The 21,121-nt window shown below is 37.8% G+C and overlaps 1 protein-coding gene across 6 annotated transcripts in view; it reads left to right on the top strand.

Moving 5' to 3' along the window:
• xylb (xylulokinase homolog (H. influenzae)) overlaps positions 1 to 21,121 on the top strand; it is a 348,628-nt gene that overhangs the window by 48,544 nt on the left and 278,963 nt on the right. For all 6 annotated transcript variants that reach the window (XR_005633790.1, XM_039753654.1, XM_039753653.1 and 3 more), the window contains exons 12-15: positions 1,519 to 1,634; positions 3,312 to 3,427; positions 7,781 to 7,857; positions 11,828 to 11,924. Coding sequence is in view for 5 of the 6 variants with exons in the window: in XM_039753654.1 (XP_039609588.1) it covers positions 1,519 to 1,634; positions 3,312 to 3,427; positions 7,781 to 7,857; positions 11,828 to 11,924 (406 nt within the window). In the remaining variant the exon portion in view is untranslated. The remainder of the gene's footprint in view (positions 1 to 1,518; positions 1,635 to 3,311; positions 3,428 to 7,780; positions 7,858 to 11,827; positions 11,925 to 21,121) is intronic.

Genomic DNA, 21,121 nt, shown 5'->3' with positions numbered 1-21,121 from the left:
GAATGAAAAATTAACAACTGAGCTATGAGGAGAGATTGAAGAAGTTCAACCTTTTCAGTTTAGGCAAGCAGTGATTAAGGAGTGACATGATCAAAGTGTTTAAAATTATGAAGGGAAATAGTACAATGGTGGATCCATTATTTTTATTTTAAAGTAAATTCTTCAGAAAAGAAAACAGAGATACAGACATATACTGTACTGCAGAATCAATTACTAAGTAGTGTGGTCAGGTGAAGGACTTTGGGGACCATCCAATCAAGACTTGATGTATTACTGATGAGCTTGTTGGCTGAATGTGCTTTTCTCGTCACAATTGTTCTAATTGTTCTCTGTGACTAAGAATCTGTGCTGGCATCTGGAAGGTTGCCAGTTGAAATTATAGAAAATAGAAATTCATAGAAAATAAGACTAAGCATATAATTTAAGTAACATGAGCTAAAAGTACGGCATTTCCAAACAAATCCAACATTTCACTGGATTGGATATCAGGAAACCAAAATACTCAGTAAGAATGAGAGAATATTAACTATCCAGATGAGCCTGCTCTTTGTCACTGGGATTGCATGGTGGTGCCGAGAGCAACTTTCCTGCTTCATAGATCTGGTGTCCTGGGTTTGAGCACTGTGTGTGGTTGTTTTACGTGTGTTCATAAGTGTGCCCCAAGATAGGCTTTGGCTTTCTGTAACTCTAAATTGTGTTAAGCCGGTTTGAGAATGTTCATGTTATATGTACTGTATGTATGTATGTATGCTTGACTTTTTATATACTCATGTACTGTATGTACTACGGTGTGTCATCACATACTGTAACTAGCCAAAACATTATTAGCATTAGTATAGTATTATTGACTTGAATAAATAAAAAGGAAAGCAAACTATCCCAGGAAACTGAGATGCATGATTTTAATATTAAATTAAGCAATCATCTTATCACATTGTTTGAATATGTAATTATTTCTGTCCTCCCTATTCCTGCAGTTTTATTATATTTCCTGTATTTTAATAGCATACTCTCTTGGCATGGAGAGGCATTCAGCCAGTTTTCTTGGCATTTAAAAAAAAACTTATTGTTTTTGCATGTATAGATACGTTTGATCACTTACAGGCAAAATTTCATAGAATGTCCAGACATTTGTTTTTCTGAGATAAACAGTAAGCATTATGCATATACTGTATTATGTCAGTTTTGGTGCAAACCTTCAAAATTAGATATAAACTATTCCCTAATGGAATAAGTGGGTGCGTCCACATTTTCTCTTGTTAGTAATTTTCACAATGTTTATAAAGCGGAGATGTTCTGAAAAGCAAAATATTGAATAGACATGCAAAAATGAAGCCCTTTTTGTGCCATTTAGTCTTTTAAAAATACTTGAAATGTAATGTGTCCTCTTTGTTTTGAAATAGTTTTTTTGTAATATGTTTACACCAGAGTCGTCCTGAAAATCGGTTTGGCCCAAGATTTAGAATGCCATGTTATTTAGCATTTTTTACTGATTGTTATTTGTATTTTTTGTTTAAGGTGAGCTTAGGCACCAGTGATACAGTATTTCTATGGATCCAGAACCCAAACCCAACGGTAGAAGGACATATCTTTTGCAATCCTGTTGATATTAAGGATTACATGGCATTAATATGGTAATTGGCAAATATTATTTAATTGAAGATTTTGAATTGCGAATACAGACGCCTTAATATATTAAATATGTATTTGTAGACTTTTGAAAGAATGAGTGGGTAAGTTTGCAAGGAAAAAAAGTTTTGTGAGTAGTTGTAATCCTCTCTCATCCATAGGAAAAAAAAAAACATGCCGCTGACCTTTGATGTCTCATGAGACTTAAAATAGATTGTCATGTATGTTTTATTTAAGAATCTCCTTTGTCATAGATGTTACTCCTAAAATTCCTTAGGAAAATAACTTTAGACAAAAAGAAGAGATACAACAGAGGTAAAGGGAGTCAAAGTTGAGAGTTTGGTTTGAAAATCATGTTAGGGTTTGTGAGATCTCTTTCTAATCGTGTTTTAATCTCTTTTATGACTTCATATTTTTACTTATTTTTGGACTGGTGTCTTTATTTGAGGTGACTTGCAACATTTGAAATATAATGGGTTTAATTTCTTTAGTTTTTCCAGTTGAAGTGGAAGTGACTTTCTTGTGGTCACATGGTATCAGTAGTGGGATTTGAACCCACAGCCTCAGGGTTTGAGGTCTGAAGTCTTAACCAATATGCCACACTGCCTACCTTTTCTAATGAAATGAGTAAAATCTAATTGGAGCACAGCAACATAAATTAGAGCAACTAATAATATTATTCAGAAGAAAGGGCTACGGTTTTATAAAACAGTAAAATGTTTTATTACCACAAACAAATGTCCATACATTTCACCAGATATTAATGAGCACACAATGCAATACTTTCAAACTACAGAAAAATATATCAAGACACTACTTGGAAATTGGAACCTGTTGTTTGAGTTTGCTGAGATATCTGCTGAAACTCAAGTGAAGACTCATTTAAGAAAATCTGTGAAGCATTAGACAAAAGAAAATGTCTCCATTTTATTTCCTTTTTATTTCATTGTTGTCTAGGAAAAAACAAAAAGATATTAAGGAGATGTGTTTTTTGAACACCCATTAAATGCTTTGTTTATTTTACACCAAAAGTAAAATGTGCAAAATGAACATGGAACAGAATATATATTTATGTGACATGGCCCATTCACTACAAGACTAATTAATAAATTGTCTAGAACCAAACCCTATGACTAAAGTAGGTGTCCAGGGCAATATTCAGATACACTTGATTATTTTTAAAAGCACATTGATGGACTTAGTTATTTCATTAATTAGATATTCATCATGAAAGAAATTAAACACATGCAATCAGATTTTTTTTCAATTATCCATCTATTCATTGCTCAGTTCTCAACTTGTAGATCTCCCTTATACTCCAGCTTAACCTTTTCTTGAACACATACACCCAGAACTGATCAGTGTTTGATATCTGCACTTAATGAGAGCACAGGCTAAAATCTGGCATGCTGACATCAGTCAGTCAAATAAGAAATGCTTTCTAGGACCCCATGAGAAGATAATATATAAAGTTAATAATGTCAGCTTGTTGGCAATGTTGTATAGCCTATATTTATATTTTTCAAATATGCAAAAGTACTGTGTTCTTTTTTTATAGTTTATTGATATTTTGTTTGGACTTGTGATGGAATTTTCTGAGTGAAACCTAAAAGTAGAACAAATGTCTTAATTAATGGGTGACCTAACTAAACTAAAACACTTTAATTTTTTTTTTTTTGTAGTTATAAGAACGGCTCTATTGTCCGAGAGAGAATCCGAAATGAATGTGCTACCGGTTCATGGGAAGAGTTCTCTAGCGCTCTCAAATCAACTCCTATTGGAAATAATGGGAATTTGGGTAATGAACAGATACTTTTAATGCCAAATGTTTTCAGATTGGTGAAATACAGATTGCTTTGTTGCTTTATTAAACACTAGCCGTCCCTCGTGGCTTTGCTTGCTTAGATGTGAAACAGGACAGTGAGGAGGGCCCTGTCCGGCTCCCCACTCCTGACTTCAAACTTCCCCCTCCCCTCGGCCCACAGCCTCTGTCTTGGATTAGCATAAATATATCGCTCCTGCAAGCGAACTATGAATCTTAGTGCGATGAGAGAAGTCGCAAAATCAACCAGAATGTTCAAGCAAATTCTAGAAAATAGGCCAATCTAAATCCATTAAGTAGTTCTCTCGTTCACTAGCTAAGCGGGTGTAAGATAAGCCCCGAGCCGAGGGTGGTGCGTGAGTGAGGAAGGTTCCACCCCCGTCTCGGCCCGCTGCGTCTCTCTTGGATTCATGCAAATAAATTGCTACCGCAACTGAACTATTATACTTAGCGTGATGAGAGAATTCGCAAAATTCCCGGAATGTTCAAGCAAATTATAGAAAAAAAAACAGTTCTAAATCTGTTAAGTAGTTCTATCATGAAAAACGGAAGGGCAAACAGACAGAAGGAAGTCCCGCGAGACGGAGACTTTTGCCATGAAATTCTTTCAAGTGACGCCCTACTTACAACTTTTTTCAAACAAGACTACGGTCATCAGGTGCATTCCGGCACTTAACCTGGACAGACACCAGTCCATTAAAGGGCTTACTTATGAAGACACACACACACACTTATGAAGATTCAGTTTAGAATCACCCATTCATCTAAATATGGCAGCAAGAAATGATGAAGTCAAATGAATTAACGCGAAAATTGTTGATTGGTTACACGTCAAATTGATTAAATGCGTATCAATATACTGTCCTGAAGCAGTTGGTGGTAATCATGTGGAAAATGAAAACATCCGTTTACAATATCCCATAGAATATCTATAAGCGTTAACACCATCCGGTCTTCCACAGGCCGAATTACTGTTGAAAGAAGGATGTATTGTAATGTTATAGCGTAATTTATGTATGAGTGAGGGACTACGCAATGGAATAAGTTGTATTTAAAATTGGTCAAACAATTCTAACATGTAAAATTTTAACAGGAGACAAGAAAGATAATGTAGTACATATTCTGTAAATAACATTAGACACAAAAGGAGATTCTGATATGCCAAATGTTTACAGTTTCCCATTAGAATAGCTTTTGCTATGACAATTAACAAATCAATATAAATCCAAACACGGAATAAAAATTCAATGCGATCGTGAAGAAAAGTTAATTTCAAATATTGTTTTAACTGAAATTTTACAGTAAAAGTGAAAATAATGCATATTTGTTATTTTCATTGGAATTGTTAATCTGTTTAAATTGTATATACAGTTAATCAAACCCGGGGGTTGACGAGCGAAGCAAGCAGTGGGCGGAGCCCCCTAGTATATACAGAGAGATAAATGCAGTAGCTTGTGAATTTAAAGACTTTCAATATCTTTGGAAATCACTCTCAGTAGATTGACATTGGTGGGAACTTCACTTGAGATTTTTGTGCATAACACAACACTGTATCTTTGCTTTTGATCTTGAGCTTGAACTTGAACTTTAGTTCTAGACAAAATAGTTGCTGTTGGTGTTACACTCATATACATAACAGAAGTAAATACAAGTAACAGCACAATATACCATATATTCTACCAACACAACACTGTTCACAACAGTAGTGAATGATAATGTATTCTACAAAAATACAAATATTTAACACAGCTTCACAGTGCAGAACTGGACTCCTGTCCAATAGTATATTGAGTAAATCTTTATTAAGGAAAAATAACTGAAGTTGGATGGAGACCAGAGTGACTACAGAAGAAAAAAATCTATTTATGTTCCAAGTGTTTTTTGCTTTTTTGTGACTGGTGACATTTATGTAATGGTAATAACTGAAAGAGATGGTTATGAGGGTGAGTGTGCTGTTTAATTATACTGTATATCCTAAATGTTTCATAGCCCATGATGTATACAGGTCTATAAAAAGCGCAGTTTCAAGTTGACAGATCTTTCCACTGTCTGAATTCCGTGCTACAGTCTAAGTTTTGAATGAGCAGATGCATTGCCATAACAGACTGATATGAAGCAAACGTGGATGCTTTTAAATGACTATTGACTGAGACAGGTTAGTTTTTTAAGTTGCAGGAGAAAACAACATACACTGATGAGCTTTTTTGATAAGAGATATTATGTTTTTCTCCCAGTTCAAACTATGCAAGGTAATGGAGCCAAGAAATTAAAATGATTACATCCTGTGAAAATTGACACAATTTAAACCAGGGGTGTAGGAGGTGAGGAGTGTCTCTTAAAGTCTAAAACCACTTCCAGTGTTCAGGTTTAGATTGTTGGAAGTGCACCAAATGATCAGTCAATCCATCTGCCTCTGATATGGCACCTTGTCCCCATTTCTGAGCAGGCTTATCAGGGTGGTCTCATCGTCAAACTTCAGAAGTTTTACAGATGGGTCATTGGACAAGCAGTTCCTAGTGTAGAGTGAAAAAAAGAGGATACAAAAAAAAAACTCCTCAAGGGAAGTCGGTTTCTCAGAAAGGCATCGATCCAGAAACATCTGCCATAGTCTGAATTCATACTGATAATTTTGCCTTAGAGAAACTCTGGAATGAATGTTCTGTATATTAAACTAAAATCTACAATAAGATCCTAGCTTTTCTTGAATACCTCCTAGAAGGTAGAGTTCAGGACACCCTGTAGTACATATTCAGCCTCAATATTCAACTTATGTCCTGTTTTTATTTCTTATTTAGCTGATTTAAATTTCTTTCTATAAGAAGGCACAAGAAATATTTCATGATCAGAGATGTCAAAGGTGGCCTGTGGAATAGGATGGCAAGCAGTTTAGATGGTGCTCTAGATGTGGTCAAGGGTTTTTCTCTCTCTGTTAGCACATTTGACCAGCTGCTTATATTTGGGTATGCTTGAAGTCTAAGGCCGATTATTTAAGTCACTTAAAAGAATAACTGTCAAATCTGGTTATTTATTCTTGGCAACTGAAGCCTGATCTACTAACAGCCTCATTGCAATGGTAGCATTTGTTTGAAGGAGAACATAAACGCCAGTTAGAATGACAGATGCAATCTCTTTTGGCAGATAAAAATGTTTGCATTTGATCATCAGAAATTTCAAGTAAGGTGAGCTGCTTCTTATCAACACTTTGATATCTGCACTACACAAATCAAAGAAGCACACTTCACTTTTTTTATGTTTGCTACAGTAATCTTAACTTCAGTCTGCTCTAAAAAGATTATATCTAGGAAGACTGACACCATTGTCATGTATTACAGTAAATCATATAGACAGATCTCAATAAAACAAACCACTGAAACAAGAGAGTAATTAGCCCCATAGCTTATAAGTAATTGAAGCTCACCCATTTTATTGGAAGATAATTGGATGTTTGAAAGAAATGTGGTAGGGGAGGCAAAAGTTACATCTCTTTAAACGAAGAAGAGACTCGACTCTATAGCTCTGCTTTATTCCACTAATACTGGGTCAGTCTGGTGTTCTGCATCATCCCTGACCTGGTATCCTGCTGTGGGTGGTGAAGTTAGATTGTGTGTAGTGAGTAAAAACTCTGTTCCTTAAGACAGGAAAAAATGTGAAAATCAATACAAGTGTAAATTAAACAATGAACTACGTTTATGAACAAAAGTGACAAAACTCACAGAGACCGTAACACTGTGTCACCTTGCACTGTTTTTTTTAATAATCAGGGTAGAGAGTTTTAGAAAAAAATAATCATTTATATACCAATTTTTATGTTTCTCTATTACGATTTTTCACGTTTAACACATTCATTGTAAAAGCAACACATCTAGCATTTGGTATCCAGTGCATGTACTGTTTTATGCAAATTTCCATAGTGAGCATCTTACTGGAAAATATGGCAGCCATTTCATGTCATTATATGAAGTGCACTGTGCACACATTGTGATGACAGACAGTAAGTTTAGATGCTCGGCTTATACACAGCTGTACAGTATAAACACAGAATTTGTATGGAAACTTTTACAGATATTTCATACTTACAGATACGTGTTAGATGCTTTTGCAATACTGTTTCAACTGTGTTTAAGTTTTATTTCTTGTTTAATTGGTTTCATTACTTTTGAAATAACTCCAGATTTATTAGTATGGCAGTATTTACTACATAGTTTGCTGTATAAATGGCATTTACTATTACTAAGAAATTTTTTAATTTGGTAATGTCACTGATAATGTTCAAGACAGTTATTTCTGTTCTTATGGATTACAATGTTAATGTATTTTCTCCCTTCATAGGGATTTTCTGTGATGTAATGGAAATTACTCCCAGTGGCTTGCTGGGTGTGCACCGATTTAATGAAGACAGTGTCAAGGTAATTGTATAAAAGACCTGAGCCTATATACTTTCAGATAAATAGACATGACAGAAACATGACAGCAAGGTGGGGTTATGAACTAGGTGTCCCAAAGCACATAGTCGAAAATCTTCCAAAAACACTTCACAAAATGCCCACTAGAGGGGGGTATACTGGCAGACCCTGGCTAGAGCAGGGCAAACACAGAATCCTCACAAATTAAAAATATTTATTTCCTTGAAGATACAAACCTAAAGTTATATATATATATATATATATATATATATATAGTGACAGATAGGGGGTTCTATCGCTCCCTTGAACCCCTGTCCATGACTCCAGACACCAGGTAAAAGTCCAATAATCAACTTTATTAAATTGCCACAGTGCACAAAGCACCCTCTCCTCCACAATACTCATAAACAATCACAATTAACACAATAATCCAATCCTCCGACTCCCAGACGCGTTGCCACCCTTCCACCCAGCTCAGCTCGCCGTCTGGGAGCTCCCACAATCCTTTTATATTACCTGACCCGGAAGTGGTCCCAATCCCCAGTCCATGTGATCTTGTATCACTTCCGGGTCAGGTAAAAAGTCCTTTTCTTCACCCCAGAAGCACATCATTCCTCTTGTCCATGTGACTTGGATGTACTTCCGGGGCATAGGGTAAATAACCGTTGTTTCCCCCCTGCAGCGTCTCCTAGTGGCCCCCTTGGCATCCAGCAGGGCTGCGTATAAAAACTGCAATGTCTATGATGCCCTGCTGGTCTTCGGGGAACCTCCATACTGCAGGGAGGGCTCCACCTGGTGGCTTGGGGGTATTGGCCAGGATAAACGGCCGGCCATTCACCACAATATATATATATAGGTAGCAATAAAAGTAGTATTAGCTCATTTCATTAATATTGCACCAGCAGATAAAAAAAGAATTTTGTTAAAGGTAGAATTTTGATTTTGATATAGCAGTTGTTAGCAGTAAGACCATATACAGTAGATGTGGTGATTTGAAAAGGCATTTTTTAAATTTACAGTCCATTATAAATTTACAGTGTACCGGCTCCATTTGGCACCAGCTATTTGGCCTTATGTCCATCAGAAGGTGTGCAATTCTTTGCAGTTGAGTTGGGTCTGGTGTGGGTCACTGGTACACATACTTTAACTACAGGCATGGAGTAGCACAATCCGATCTTTGAGTCTTGGCGTCCATACACCAGGTCTGTGTAAGGCAGTGTTTCTTAGCAACTGGGCCAAAAGTGGGTTGTGGTTTGCCATTGTTGGTTCACGAGTGGGTCTTGGTGGGTGCTGTGCAATTTTGAAACCCCATGGGTTGTCCATAAATAATAAAAAGCAAAACTGGGTTGTAGGACCATAAAGGTTGAGAAACTCTGATATAAGGGAAGGTATAATCTCAGGAACTGGCTCCCTTACAGAAAGTGTTTCAGTTTGGGTGGAGCACATCCTTAAACCCCTCTCCCGCAATACAACCAGTTACATCCAGGACACCACTGACTTCTTAAAAAAACTGTCTGCTATAGGCCCCTTACGTAAGGGAACCTTTACTGGCCACAGTGGATGTTGAGGCACTTTAAACAAACATCCCCCATGATGATGGCATATTGGCATGTGAAACTACGTCAGACACCATGATTTCCCCACAAAGTCAGTAATAGAAATGATAAAATTCACTCTGACACATAATTTATTCTCTTTTGGACAAGATTTCTACTTGCAACAAATGGGGACTGCAATGGGCTGTCGGTTTGCACCTCACTATGCAAACCTATTTATGGCAAAATTGGAGTAAGATTTCATGTCAATGTGCATCTTAAAACCAATGTTGTATCTCCGTTACATAGATGACATCTTCATAATCTGGATTGCCAGTGAGAAGGACTTCCTCCATTTCATAATGAATATAATTCTTTTCACCTCAACATAAAGCTAAAGCTGAATTACTCATAAATAGAAGTCAGCTTTCTTGACACCACCGTTCAACTGAAAGACAAAACCCTTGTAACTTCTGTTTTTCACAAACCAACAGACAGACGGACCTACCTGAGAAGTGATAGCTTCCACCCCAAGTATATAAGGCGCTCCATTATTTTCAGCCAAGCAATACGGTACAATCGTATTTGCTCATACCCGACAGACTGGGATAAACAACTGTAGGAGCTCAGACAAGATTTCATTAGACAAGGTTATACCCCCAAAACGGCAGACACTCAAATAAGAAGAGCTACTGCCATAACCAGAGACAACCTTCTGGAATATAAAAACAAAGACAACAAGAACTGCATCCCTCTTGTTGTCACCTACAACCCACATCTTGAAGCACTTTGAAAAATTATTAAAGAACTTCAGCCAATGCTAAACAATGACCAAACACTGAAAAATGTATTTCCTGAACCTCCACTCCTGGCATACAGACAACCACCAAACCTTCAGCAACTAATTGTCCGAAGCTCCCTAAGTGAACCAACAGAAAATGGCACATCTCCATGCCTACAGAAAAGATGTAAAATGTGTGTCCACATTTATAATACAGACCGTATAGTTATACCACACTGCTGACTAGAACATCACATAAAGGGATCATTTTCCTACATATCATCTAATGTGGTCTACCTAATTCTCTGCATGAAATGTCCTGACACTGCACTATGTGGGAGAAACTGGACAAACGCTCCGTCAGAGAATGAATTTACACAGGTTCCACATTAAACGTGGCAACACAGATGTTCCTTTAGCAGCCCACTTCAACAGCCATGGACACTGTGAGAGGGACTTTAAAGTCACAGTGCTTATGGGCAACTTCAAAACACAGCAAGAGAGAAAAGAATGGGAAGTTAAACTCATGTTAAAATGTAATACATTATAACATGGTTTGAATAGAGATGAGAGTTTTATGGCCAGATATGAGGATTGTTTGCATCTTTCAGACTGACACAGACAACCTGTCTACAGACCCATATTGTTTTGAAAAACTCATTAGAAACTTCTAAAGACTTTGTTGGACAGTTATCTTATCCAAAGATCTTGACCATACATTGTTGTTCTCTGTTGTTAAATGAACCCTACACTGAAGGAATCTATTAATTTTTTACATTTAAGTTTTCTCACTTAAAGATTTGCCAGTGTTGTTTCTTGTCCTAGTGTGTATATAAACACAGGGAACTCCAGTTTCTGTATTACATCTTGCCTGAAGAAGAGGCCTGAGTTGACTCGAAAGCTTGCATATTGTAATCTTTTTAGTTAGCCAATTGACCTTTCACTGCTTAATTCCAGGTATCCTTACAAAAATGTGGCTCATCGTTCATTTGAGGCAGACACACATTCATTTTCTGTTTTCAAAAGAGTGAAAAGTATAAATTTTAAGTATGGACAAATAAATTTATATACAAACCTTTAAACATGATAGTGAAAAGTGCCAAAAATCGTTATCCGTTCACTGGATTTTAGTTATTTTTAAAAAGGGAGGAGCGCTTTGTACAGTCAAAGGAGGGTGTGACTGTTATTAGGCCTGCTTTCAAAGAAAAGCGTTTAACTTTACAGGTTCAATCAGGTGTGAATGTGGTTCCTATAATAAAATATATCCTTCAATTTCCTGGAGCCCAGTTCATTGTTGATTCATCCTGTCGTTCAATTAAAAAAAAAAAAAAACTTCACATTTTCCTGTGCCACAGAGTGTGAGTGTTTTGTGCTAGTATGGTCTGCGTTGTATAAAGAACAAGAACATTCAAGGGCTATTTATCACAGAACATCTCTTCATTATAGGGTTAGTCTACTATAAGTTTAACACACACACGCACAATATGAGTGACTCCTGCACTACTTCTTGAGCTGCTAATGGCATACTTAAAATTTCAGTGATTTTAATTTAACACAGACTGAAGCTCTCCACTAGTTACTCAGATTGGGTAATCTCATTTCTTTACACAGATGCAGGGAAAGTTTTGTAATTTTTCTTTATTCTTTCCTGTCGCAGGTACCTCATTTCTCAAAGTTCATTGAAATTAGAGCTCTTATTGAAGGACAGTTCTTGGCTAGGAGACTTCATGCAGAAAAACTGGGCTATAAAATCAGTAAGTGAAATTTAATGGCAGTTTTGTACTTTTTTTTTAACTTTACACATTTAGCTATATAAATTATATAATAATAGTGTGCCAGTGTTGAGTGTGAGAAGGAGATCAGTTTATCACATCTGACAGTTTGGTTGGTGGTGATTTTATATTTTTTTTAAATAGACTGTTCAGTCCCTAGTGCACTCGTGGCATGTTGTTGTAACATTTTAGAGTACTTGTTCTCATTACAAAGGTTCACATTAACAAGTACACATTTATTTTCAGCAATAAACATGTTTATGCTTTAATCTGCATGTTAAACTTCTGTGGTATGTTTATTTCCACTTTTTATCGAGTAAAAGCATTGAATGAATTTCACCTTAGTTTTTTTTTTTTTGCTGCAGATTTTTGTGATTTAATTTTGTATTTGTAATGCTCAACTGTGTCTCTATTTTATTACAATACTAGCCGTTTTCTGCAGTTCCCGCAGAGTAGTGAAACAGGAAAAACATTAAAAATCAATAAAGAAACAGGTATTGCTAGGTAAGCGGAGGCAAGGTCCGCTCCAAAATGTGGCCACAGGTAGAGCGATTCGAATGGAGGCTGGAGCATAAGTGAGGAGGGCCCTGCCCGACTTCCCACTCCTAATGTCTTGCTTCCCCTACCCTCGGCCTGTAGCCTCTGTTTCAGATTAACATGAATAAACTCGCTCCTGCAAGCGAACTATAATACTTAACGCAATGAGAGAAGTCGCACAATCAATCAGAATGTTCAAGCAAATATAGAAAAAAAACAGATCTAAATCTGTTAAGTAGTTCTCTTGTGAAAAGCGGACTGACAGACATATGTTGGATATTATATATATAGAGATGAACTCTTAAATGTGTTTAATTCATTTAATCTTTATCAAACATAAAATAACTCAAATTTATAAAGAAAAATGATATTGGTCCTTGTAAATTTAGTAATAATGAATAGAAATAATTGCTTTTTTTTTCTTTGATGTGACACACATAGGCAGGCTCTGGTGTACCCAGTTATCTGTAATTAGCTGAATGAACTCTGCCTTACTACGTTTAATGTGTTTCTTACAAGTTCCCATATCTGGGCAGTCCTGCAGTTGGTTGGTGCAATTTCAAACCATAGTCTTGGCTAAATATAGTAGTTACTTTTCAGGGTGGTTGGAATTGGAAAATTGTACATTAATGGTTACTGGCACAGTGCCAGTTAGCTGATTTCTGAATTTGCTTCTCTCAAAAGACTTGGGATCCTCCAGGGTTTTATTTTTAATAGGAATGCTGTAAACAAGATTTTTTTTTCTCTCCATTGTCAACTGATTATATTTTTCTACTTCTACATACTGTTAGCATAGTCTGTATTATATTTGAAACAAAGAATACTTACTTGTAAGCTGATTTTGTGGTTGTATATTAGTTAAAAAGAAATGATTTATACTCATACATTTTTCTTTGTCATGGTGCCTTTAAGGTGTTGACATGTTGCATGTTGGATGGGTGTGTAATGTAAGTAGGAATTTTACTACACCCTGTACATGTGACACTACTACTACTACTGTATAGTTTATGTAAATTACTTTTTGTCTAAAGTGATGTTCTGCATGTTGTCAAATACAATTGGGACTTGGCTGGAAAAACCTGGGTGGCTCATTAGTGAAAAAAAAGTTGGTTTATTCTGGTGCTCTTTTATCTAGCATTAGATTTTGGTTGAAGACCTGAAAACTTTCAGTGTTAAATGTTTTCAGTGATAGAGGAAATAAAAATGGTAATGCATAAATCAGGGTAAGGGTATTTATTAAGTGTTTCCAGAAGCACAATGGCCTTAACAGTTGTAGAATGGATTCTCCCTGGAGTTTGCCGTGCAGAAAAAGTAACTGAGTAAGAAGGGCCTTACTCAGAAAGGTGTACCAGAGCCCATTTGTCACAAAGCTTCAGAAGTCCTCTGCTGAGATGAGAGAGCCTGTCGCAAGGATGACCATCTCAGTAGCACTTCATCAGTCAGGTGTTTATGTTAGAATGGCTAGGCCGAAGCCACTCATGAGTAAAAGGCATTTAAAAGACTTTAAGAGCAGTAGACTAAAGATCCTTCTGGTCTTATGAGCTAAAAATTAACTTTTTGAGTAGAGCTCAAAATGTTGTGAGTTGCTTTGGTTAAAAGCGTCTGCCAAATAATAATAATAATAATAATACATTTTATTTGTATTGCGCTTTATATTTTAGCAATCTCAAAGTGCTACAGAGTAAAAACAAAGTAATAAACAAGAGAATCTATAAAATACTTTAACAAAATGTCTTTCTAAAAAGATGAGTTTTTAAGTTTTGTTTTAAAGCATCGGTCGACTGTGGGGTTCTCCGGTAGTCAGGGAGGGCGTTCCACAGCCTCGGCGCCACAGATGAAAAAGCCCTATCACCCATGCTGCTGAGCTTGGTTCAAGGGACTTGGAGAATGTTAGCGTGTACAGAGTGGAAGTAGCGCGAGGATGTATGAGGGGTGAGAAGTTCCTGTAAGTAAAGGGGGGCATGTCCATGAATGCACTGATGGGTAAGAAGGGAGACCTTGTACTCTATTCTCAGTGGGACAGGGAGCCAGTGAAGGGTTTTCAGGATGGGAGTGATGTGGTCATACTTTCGCATCCTCATCAGGATCCTGGCAGCGCTGTCCTGGATATACTGGAGTCTCTGGATACTCTTGCCAGGAATCCCGATGAGGAGTGCATTACAGTAATCCAGCCTGGAGGAGACAAATGCATGGACGAGCTTCTCTGCATCTGCCAGGGTGAGTGTTGGGTGGAGTTTGGCAATGTTCTTGAGGTGGTACAAAGATGACTTACAGAGGTGTTTGATGTGGGTGTCAAAGGTGAGAGTCCATTTTAACACCCAAATTGGTAACAGATGTGGAAAGAGGAATATTTTGGCCAGAGAAAGTGATACTGGTGAAGGTAGAAGAGCGAAGATAGTGTGGTGTGCCAATTAAAATGGCATCTGTTTTAGATCTGTTCAGCTAAAGGAAGTTGAGCCTCATCCATGCCTCTATCTCCTCCAGGCAGGTAGTCAGTGTGGATGTTGGCAGAGGAGCAGTAGAAGAGGTGGAGGTAGTCCTGAGGTAAAGCTGAGTGTCATTGGCATATCAATGGAAAGATAAACCATGTCTGCTAATGACATTTCCAAGAGGGAGCATGTAGATGATGAAAAGGATGGGGCCTAGCACAGATAACTAAATGTACAGTATATGTAATGTAGAGCTCCATGCTGTATTTCTGGCAAAGACCAGACTCTGCCCCTCACTAGCCCAATACTGTGTCTGTGGTGAAGCATGGTGGTGGCAGCATCTTGATATGGGGTGTTTGTCAGTGGCAGGAACAGGAAAACTGGTCAGAGATGAGGGAAGGATGAATGCAGCCAAGTACAGAGGGGTATTTAAAGAAAACCTATTAAAAAAGTGTTACCTCTGACTGGGGCGACAGTTCATCTTTCAGCATGACAGTGAACCAAAGCATACAGCAAAGACATGCTGGAGTGATGCTGGGACAACTCTCTGACTATCCTTGAATGACCTGGCCAAAGCCCAGATTTATCCCCCATAACCCATCTATGGAGAGACCTGAATATGTCAGTTTACATATCTAACAGAGCTTGAGAAGATCTGCCAGGAGGAATGGAATAAACTGCCCAAATCCAAGTGTGCAAAGCTTGTAGAAACATACCATATAAGATTTGAAGCTGTAATTGGGGCCAAAGGGCTTCAACAAAATACTGAATTAAGTTTCTGAATACTTACAGTATATGAATAAGACATTTCATTTTTTGATTTTTAATATGTTTGCAAAACTTTCAGGAAACATGCTTTCACTTTGGCATTATGGTAGACTGATGGACAAAACTGGCAAATACCTTATATACTTATGTATAAGTCGGGTCTTGAAACCTGAAAAATCGATCATAAAATCAGACCCCAACTTATACGTACATTCAAAAATGCTACACTTTATTTTATTTTTTTTTTTTTACTTCTTCTTGCTTCCTCTAATTTCGCAGTAGTTTCTCAGATACATTGAATTTTGTTGCAGCAGTGCAGTTACTAATTTCTTTCGCCACTTCAACGACTTTTAATGTAAAACCAGCTTCATATTTTCTTCTGATCGAATACTCCATCGTAGATAAGGGATGCTCATACGATAAAGGTGTATGAGGGTGTGAGATACAAAAAAACACCAAACAGTGCAAACGTCGCTTTGGAATAGTTTGGGTATTACCGTGTGGTCATGTAGACACATTACATAGAAAAAAATGGTAGTGTGCTCCGCGGTTACTTTCTCAGGTGGGCGTTAGCATATCATAATCTCTTGGACCAATAACGTGAGTTTTCTGCATTTGACTTAGACAACCAACATTATAAAATACTGAAAGATATACGGTAAAATCAAGCTCTGACTTATCTGCAGGAGAACTTAAACATAAGTTTATACGGCACATCAATTTAAAATTAAATCTATAACCCAGTAAAGCTTACAATAAGTGAAGGGCCATGAATACTTTTGGAATCCACTGTATATATAAAAATTGGACTTAAAGCTCTCTCATTATGTATGGCACCTTTAAGGGAATCGAAAAGTTAGAGCTATTATAGAGTGGTAAATTTTGTGGTACTGTATATTTAAAAGGTGATTTACTGAAATTTTACTTAGATTGTCTGAAATTTGTTCCATGTGTGGCCTTTATTATGGCTATCAACAAAACTTATTTTTGTAGCAGTATGTTCCATCTATGCTGTAGGAATATAGCTTTGTAAGTGCCTGCTTTGATCTTGTGGCACTGCATAACCTGTATGCAAATGCAACTAAAGCACTAAAATAGTATGCTAAGTGCATTAAACTGATTCCACAGATGTTAAATTATAGTCCTTGACTACATTACACAAACTCCTTTTGAGAACTGTTATTATTTGGGAGTAATATCATACCAATAGTTAAATGCTTTTAGGTGCAGAAATAAAAAATAAGATTACCATTTACAAAAATCACCTTTCAGACAATTCCAGTGTACAGCAAGATACAATTTAGCTGAGGTAATTTTGAGTCAGTGGAATCTACAGGGGCACAGCACAGTGCTCGAGCACCATCTAGTGGTACATTTTAGTAATTACATTTTTAAATGTCTATCCTTTACTTTTAATTGTTAGGGTTCTGTTTTTTTTTTGGATTCTTACTGTATTGTTGCCGCTGACTACTTTTAGTTCTATAATTCGTGTTTTCCAGATTTTATCTGGATTGTTACATATTATCATGTCAAGACTTATCTCTTACTTGCAATCTTAAGTACAGATCCATTTATATCATCTATAGTTTTCAGGTTACTTCTGCATTGTAGGTTGTATCAGCACTGGAGATGACAAACAGTACAGAATGGTGGTGCAATGAAAACCACATGGAACTGAATAATAATAAGATGAAGGAGAAGGCACTATAATGAAGAAGTGGGTGGAGGCATTTCTGAACACTTAAAATATCTGGGGATCCATCTTTTCAATAGATTGGATTTAATGGATAACATAGATCTGCTTTAAAAAAGAGCCAGAGCAGGGTGTTTTTGAATATACTCAGGTCCTTTAATGTGAATGAGAAGCTGCTGGAGGTGTTCTGCTTGTCCACAGTAGCCAGTGTTGTAAGCTTGTTCTGCTGCCCGGGTAACATCAGCTTGTGAGATGTGTCAGGGTTACTATTACTATTATAAAGAATAGTTAACATCACCCTTACAAATATGTCCAACAATAGCCGTCCTTTATTACAACAAGCTTGAGCGAGCCTTCCATGTAATCAGGTGAGTTCAGCGTGACAAGATGGAGAATCTAGCAAAGGAACAATCTTAAATAAGATGGGTTCATTTGCATAACAGCGTTAAGAGCAAATCAGTTTTTTACTAATTAGAATATAGATAATTTTGGGTCCCAATCTAGGTGGTTTGTCGTATGATGAGTGAGGCAACACGCTGTATCAGTGCATGCTGCCAACCTGTATCTTTGTATATCTAAAAGGTCCCAAAATAGTTAAACAGATTAAAAGTCTTTGACACACATCTACGAGGGCAATCCCTAAAGTAAGGTCTCCAAAGTGGTGGGGACGTAGAGAAACTGTTCGTACGGCTGTTGGCCACACTGTTGTGATTGGTGCTTCCTCCACTCCCAAACAAGCATGCGCGGCTTCGCTGGGATGCTCAATCTTGGCTTGGCAACCCTTGAAAATGGAGCTCCCATTGAACGCTACCGCCAAGTGCGAAGTTCGCACAGTTGTTCGATTTTTGAACGCAAAAGGCATTACACAGGTTGAAATTCATTGCCAATTGACGGAAGTGTATGAACAGTCGTGCATGGATGTCAAAAATGTTTGTAAGTGGTGTAGAGAGTTTACAGCCGGTCGTACTGAAATTCACAATGAACAAAGGAGTGGGAGACCGTCAATTTCCAACGAGACAGTCATGAAGGTTGAGGAAAACATGCGTGAAGATCGGTGGATCACTCTAGATGCTCTCTTCATTTTGGTTCCTGAGGTTTCCCGAAGCACCATCCACAGGATTTTAACAGAAAAGTTGCAATATCGGAAGGTGTGCGCAAGATGGGTACCACGTATGCTGACAGAAGACCACAAACGGCAACGAGTTGATTCTTCCCGCGAATTTCTTCACCGCTATGCAAATGAAAAGGACAACTTCTTGGACTCGATTGTCACGGGTGACGAAACCTGGGCGTTCCACTTTACACCTGAGACTAAACAACAATCACGCGAGTGGTGGCATCCCTCTTTGCCCAAGCCACGAAAATTCAAACAAACACAGTCTGCCAGTAAAGTCATGGCAACTGTGTTTTTTGGGTCCGGAAGGGGCTATTGTTGGTCGACTTTAAGCCTGCTGGGACCACAATAAATGCTGACAGGTACTGTGAAACACTGAAAAAACTCAGAAAGGCAATTCAGAACCGGAGGAGAGGAATGTTGAGCAAGGGAGTAAGCATTCTTTATGACAACGCTCGTCCACACGTCACCCGTCAAACCGTCGCTCTCCTGCAAAACTTTGCAAAACCAGTGACTACCACCTGTTCCCTAAGTTGAAAGAACATTTGTGTGGAAGGCGATCCTGCTCCGACGAAGAGGTGAAAGATGAGGTTCAACGCTTCCTGAAGGACATGGCGGTGAGCTGGTATGACATGGGCATTCTAAAACTTCCACAGCGTCTACAAAAATGCATCGACCAAAGTGACGATTATGTAGAAAAATAAATAATTCTTCAACCTTTAAAATGATGTAAATATTATAGAAAATAAATGGTTATTTGTATTTCTAAAAAAATAGGAGACCTTACTTTTGGGATTGCCCTCGTATATCTAAAAATAATTTCATATATAGAAATTATTATTGCAATCAAAATTAATATTATTGTTATCTCATCATTCTCTTGGTATTGTCCTGTATAATTGGGATAGGATGTCTTAGTTAAACAGGCAAGCACAGTCAGAAGCACTTTACAAATGCACACAGAACATTTTTCCATAACGGATGCCAATCACCACACTGTTTCAATTAATCAGTGATGTCTTGGAAGAACATTAGGCAGGTAGACCTGTGGTGATAAGAAGAAATGGCAGGTGAGGCACTAATAGGCAATACTCCAAAACATTACTTGGGCCAGGCAACCCAACATAATGGAACAGCTGACTCACATTCTTTATACTTCATTTACAGGAGGCAGGCAATAGAGAAAAAATCTTCTGTCCTTACCATTCTGTCATTCCAATAGTGAGGGTAGCAGGCAAGCAGAGACTGTGTAAGGTTAATGGGTAGACTCCTATAGGGGTTTATCAGATGTAACTGTGGCTTTGGAGTTTTAGGGTAACCTTTAATCCTAGAAATAATTACAAGGCTAACCCAGAAATGATTTCAGGACCTGAGTGAAGGGCAAACATTTGATTGGTGAGAGCAGATAAAACAGAATATAGAGAAAGGAATGGAAGATGAGAAAGGGAAGTATTGTTTTAGACAAGCAGGATAGTCAATGAGTTACTCAGTCTATATAAAGCGGATTAATAAGTACAGGGGGAGCCAAAATGAAGTACCACATTTCTATTGGGTGAGGTAGAGGCAGCTAAGTGTGTTGGGGTGGTGTTCCTTTGATTGGTGATCCCTTGTAGTTTTCAGTCAGCAATATGCTTTGGTCTGGTGTGCACTGTACTTTTGCTGCCGAAATGTTCTTCAAAAACAACTAATCCATCATTAATACACAACACGCCTTCTGAACGCACTTTAGCATTTCTCCCAACGGTGATGTCCCAAATCTGAAAACAATTCTTCAATGGGTGGCTAAATTTAGACAGATTGGTACAACATTGAAGAGAAAATCTTCAGGCTGTCCTTGAACTGTATGAACTCCTGAAAACATCCAAGCTGTAAGGGCTTCAACTTTTCAGTCTCTTAAGCTGTTCAACGCACAAACATGCTTCTGACTTAGGCATTTCCAACACGTCTTTGAGGAGGATTTTGCATTAGGACCTTCATTTCCATTCATACAAAATTATGGTAGTGCAGAGCGCACTGAAAGAGGCTTGGAGAGCCGTAGAGAGTTGTGCACAACCATTCTGCAAACCGTTCATTGAGATGCCATTGTCATGTGCAGCAACTAGGCACATTTCCATTTTAATGGTTGCGTAAATAAGCTAAACGTTTGCTATTTGGCTGAAACTAACCCTCATGAACTTCATCAGAAACCCCTTCACAGTGAGTGTGTTACAGTTTGGTGCACCGTTTCAGAATTTTTCATTGTAGGCCCTTAGTTTTTTGAGGAGGGAGAGCAACAGTCACTTTCATTTCAGAACGTTACATTGAAATGGTAGAGAACTTTTTGAAAACTGGAAGAAATTGATGTGTTGGATGCCTGGTTTCAACAGGATGGAGCAAGAGCTCATACGGTGCAGAGATCCATGCATGTTTTAAGGGAGATGTTTCCAAGGAAGCTGATATCCCTACACCCTATCGGGTTGCCTTCATGTTCGGCTGAGCTCACTCCGTGCGATTTCTTCTTGTGGGGATCTCAAGTCAAAGGTATACGCACACCAACATCAAAACCTTGGAGCCCTCAAGGATGCTATTCGCCACAAAACCATCACTATTCCCCTTGAAATGGCCAAACGAGTCATGTGAGCATTCAGAAATTGCCTCA

This window comes from Polypterus senegalus, chromosome 5 (genome assembly GCF_016835505.1).
Source record: "Polypterus senegalus isolate Bchr_013 chromosome 5, ASM1683550v1, whole genome shotgun sequence".
Classification (NCBI taxonomy): domain Eukaryota; kingdom Metazoa; phylum Chordata; class Cladistia; order Polypteriformes; family Polypteridae; genus Polypterus; species Polypterus senegalus.
The sequence above is the reverse complement of the archived record's forward strand: the minus strand, read 5'-3'. Positions and strand labels throughout refer to the sequence as shown.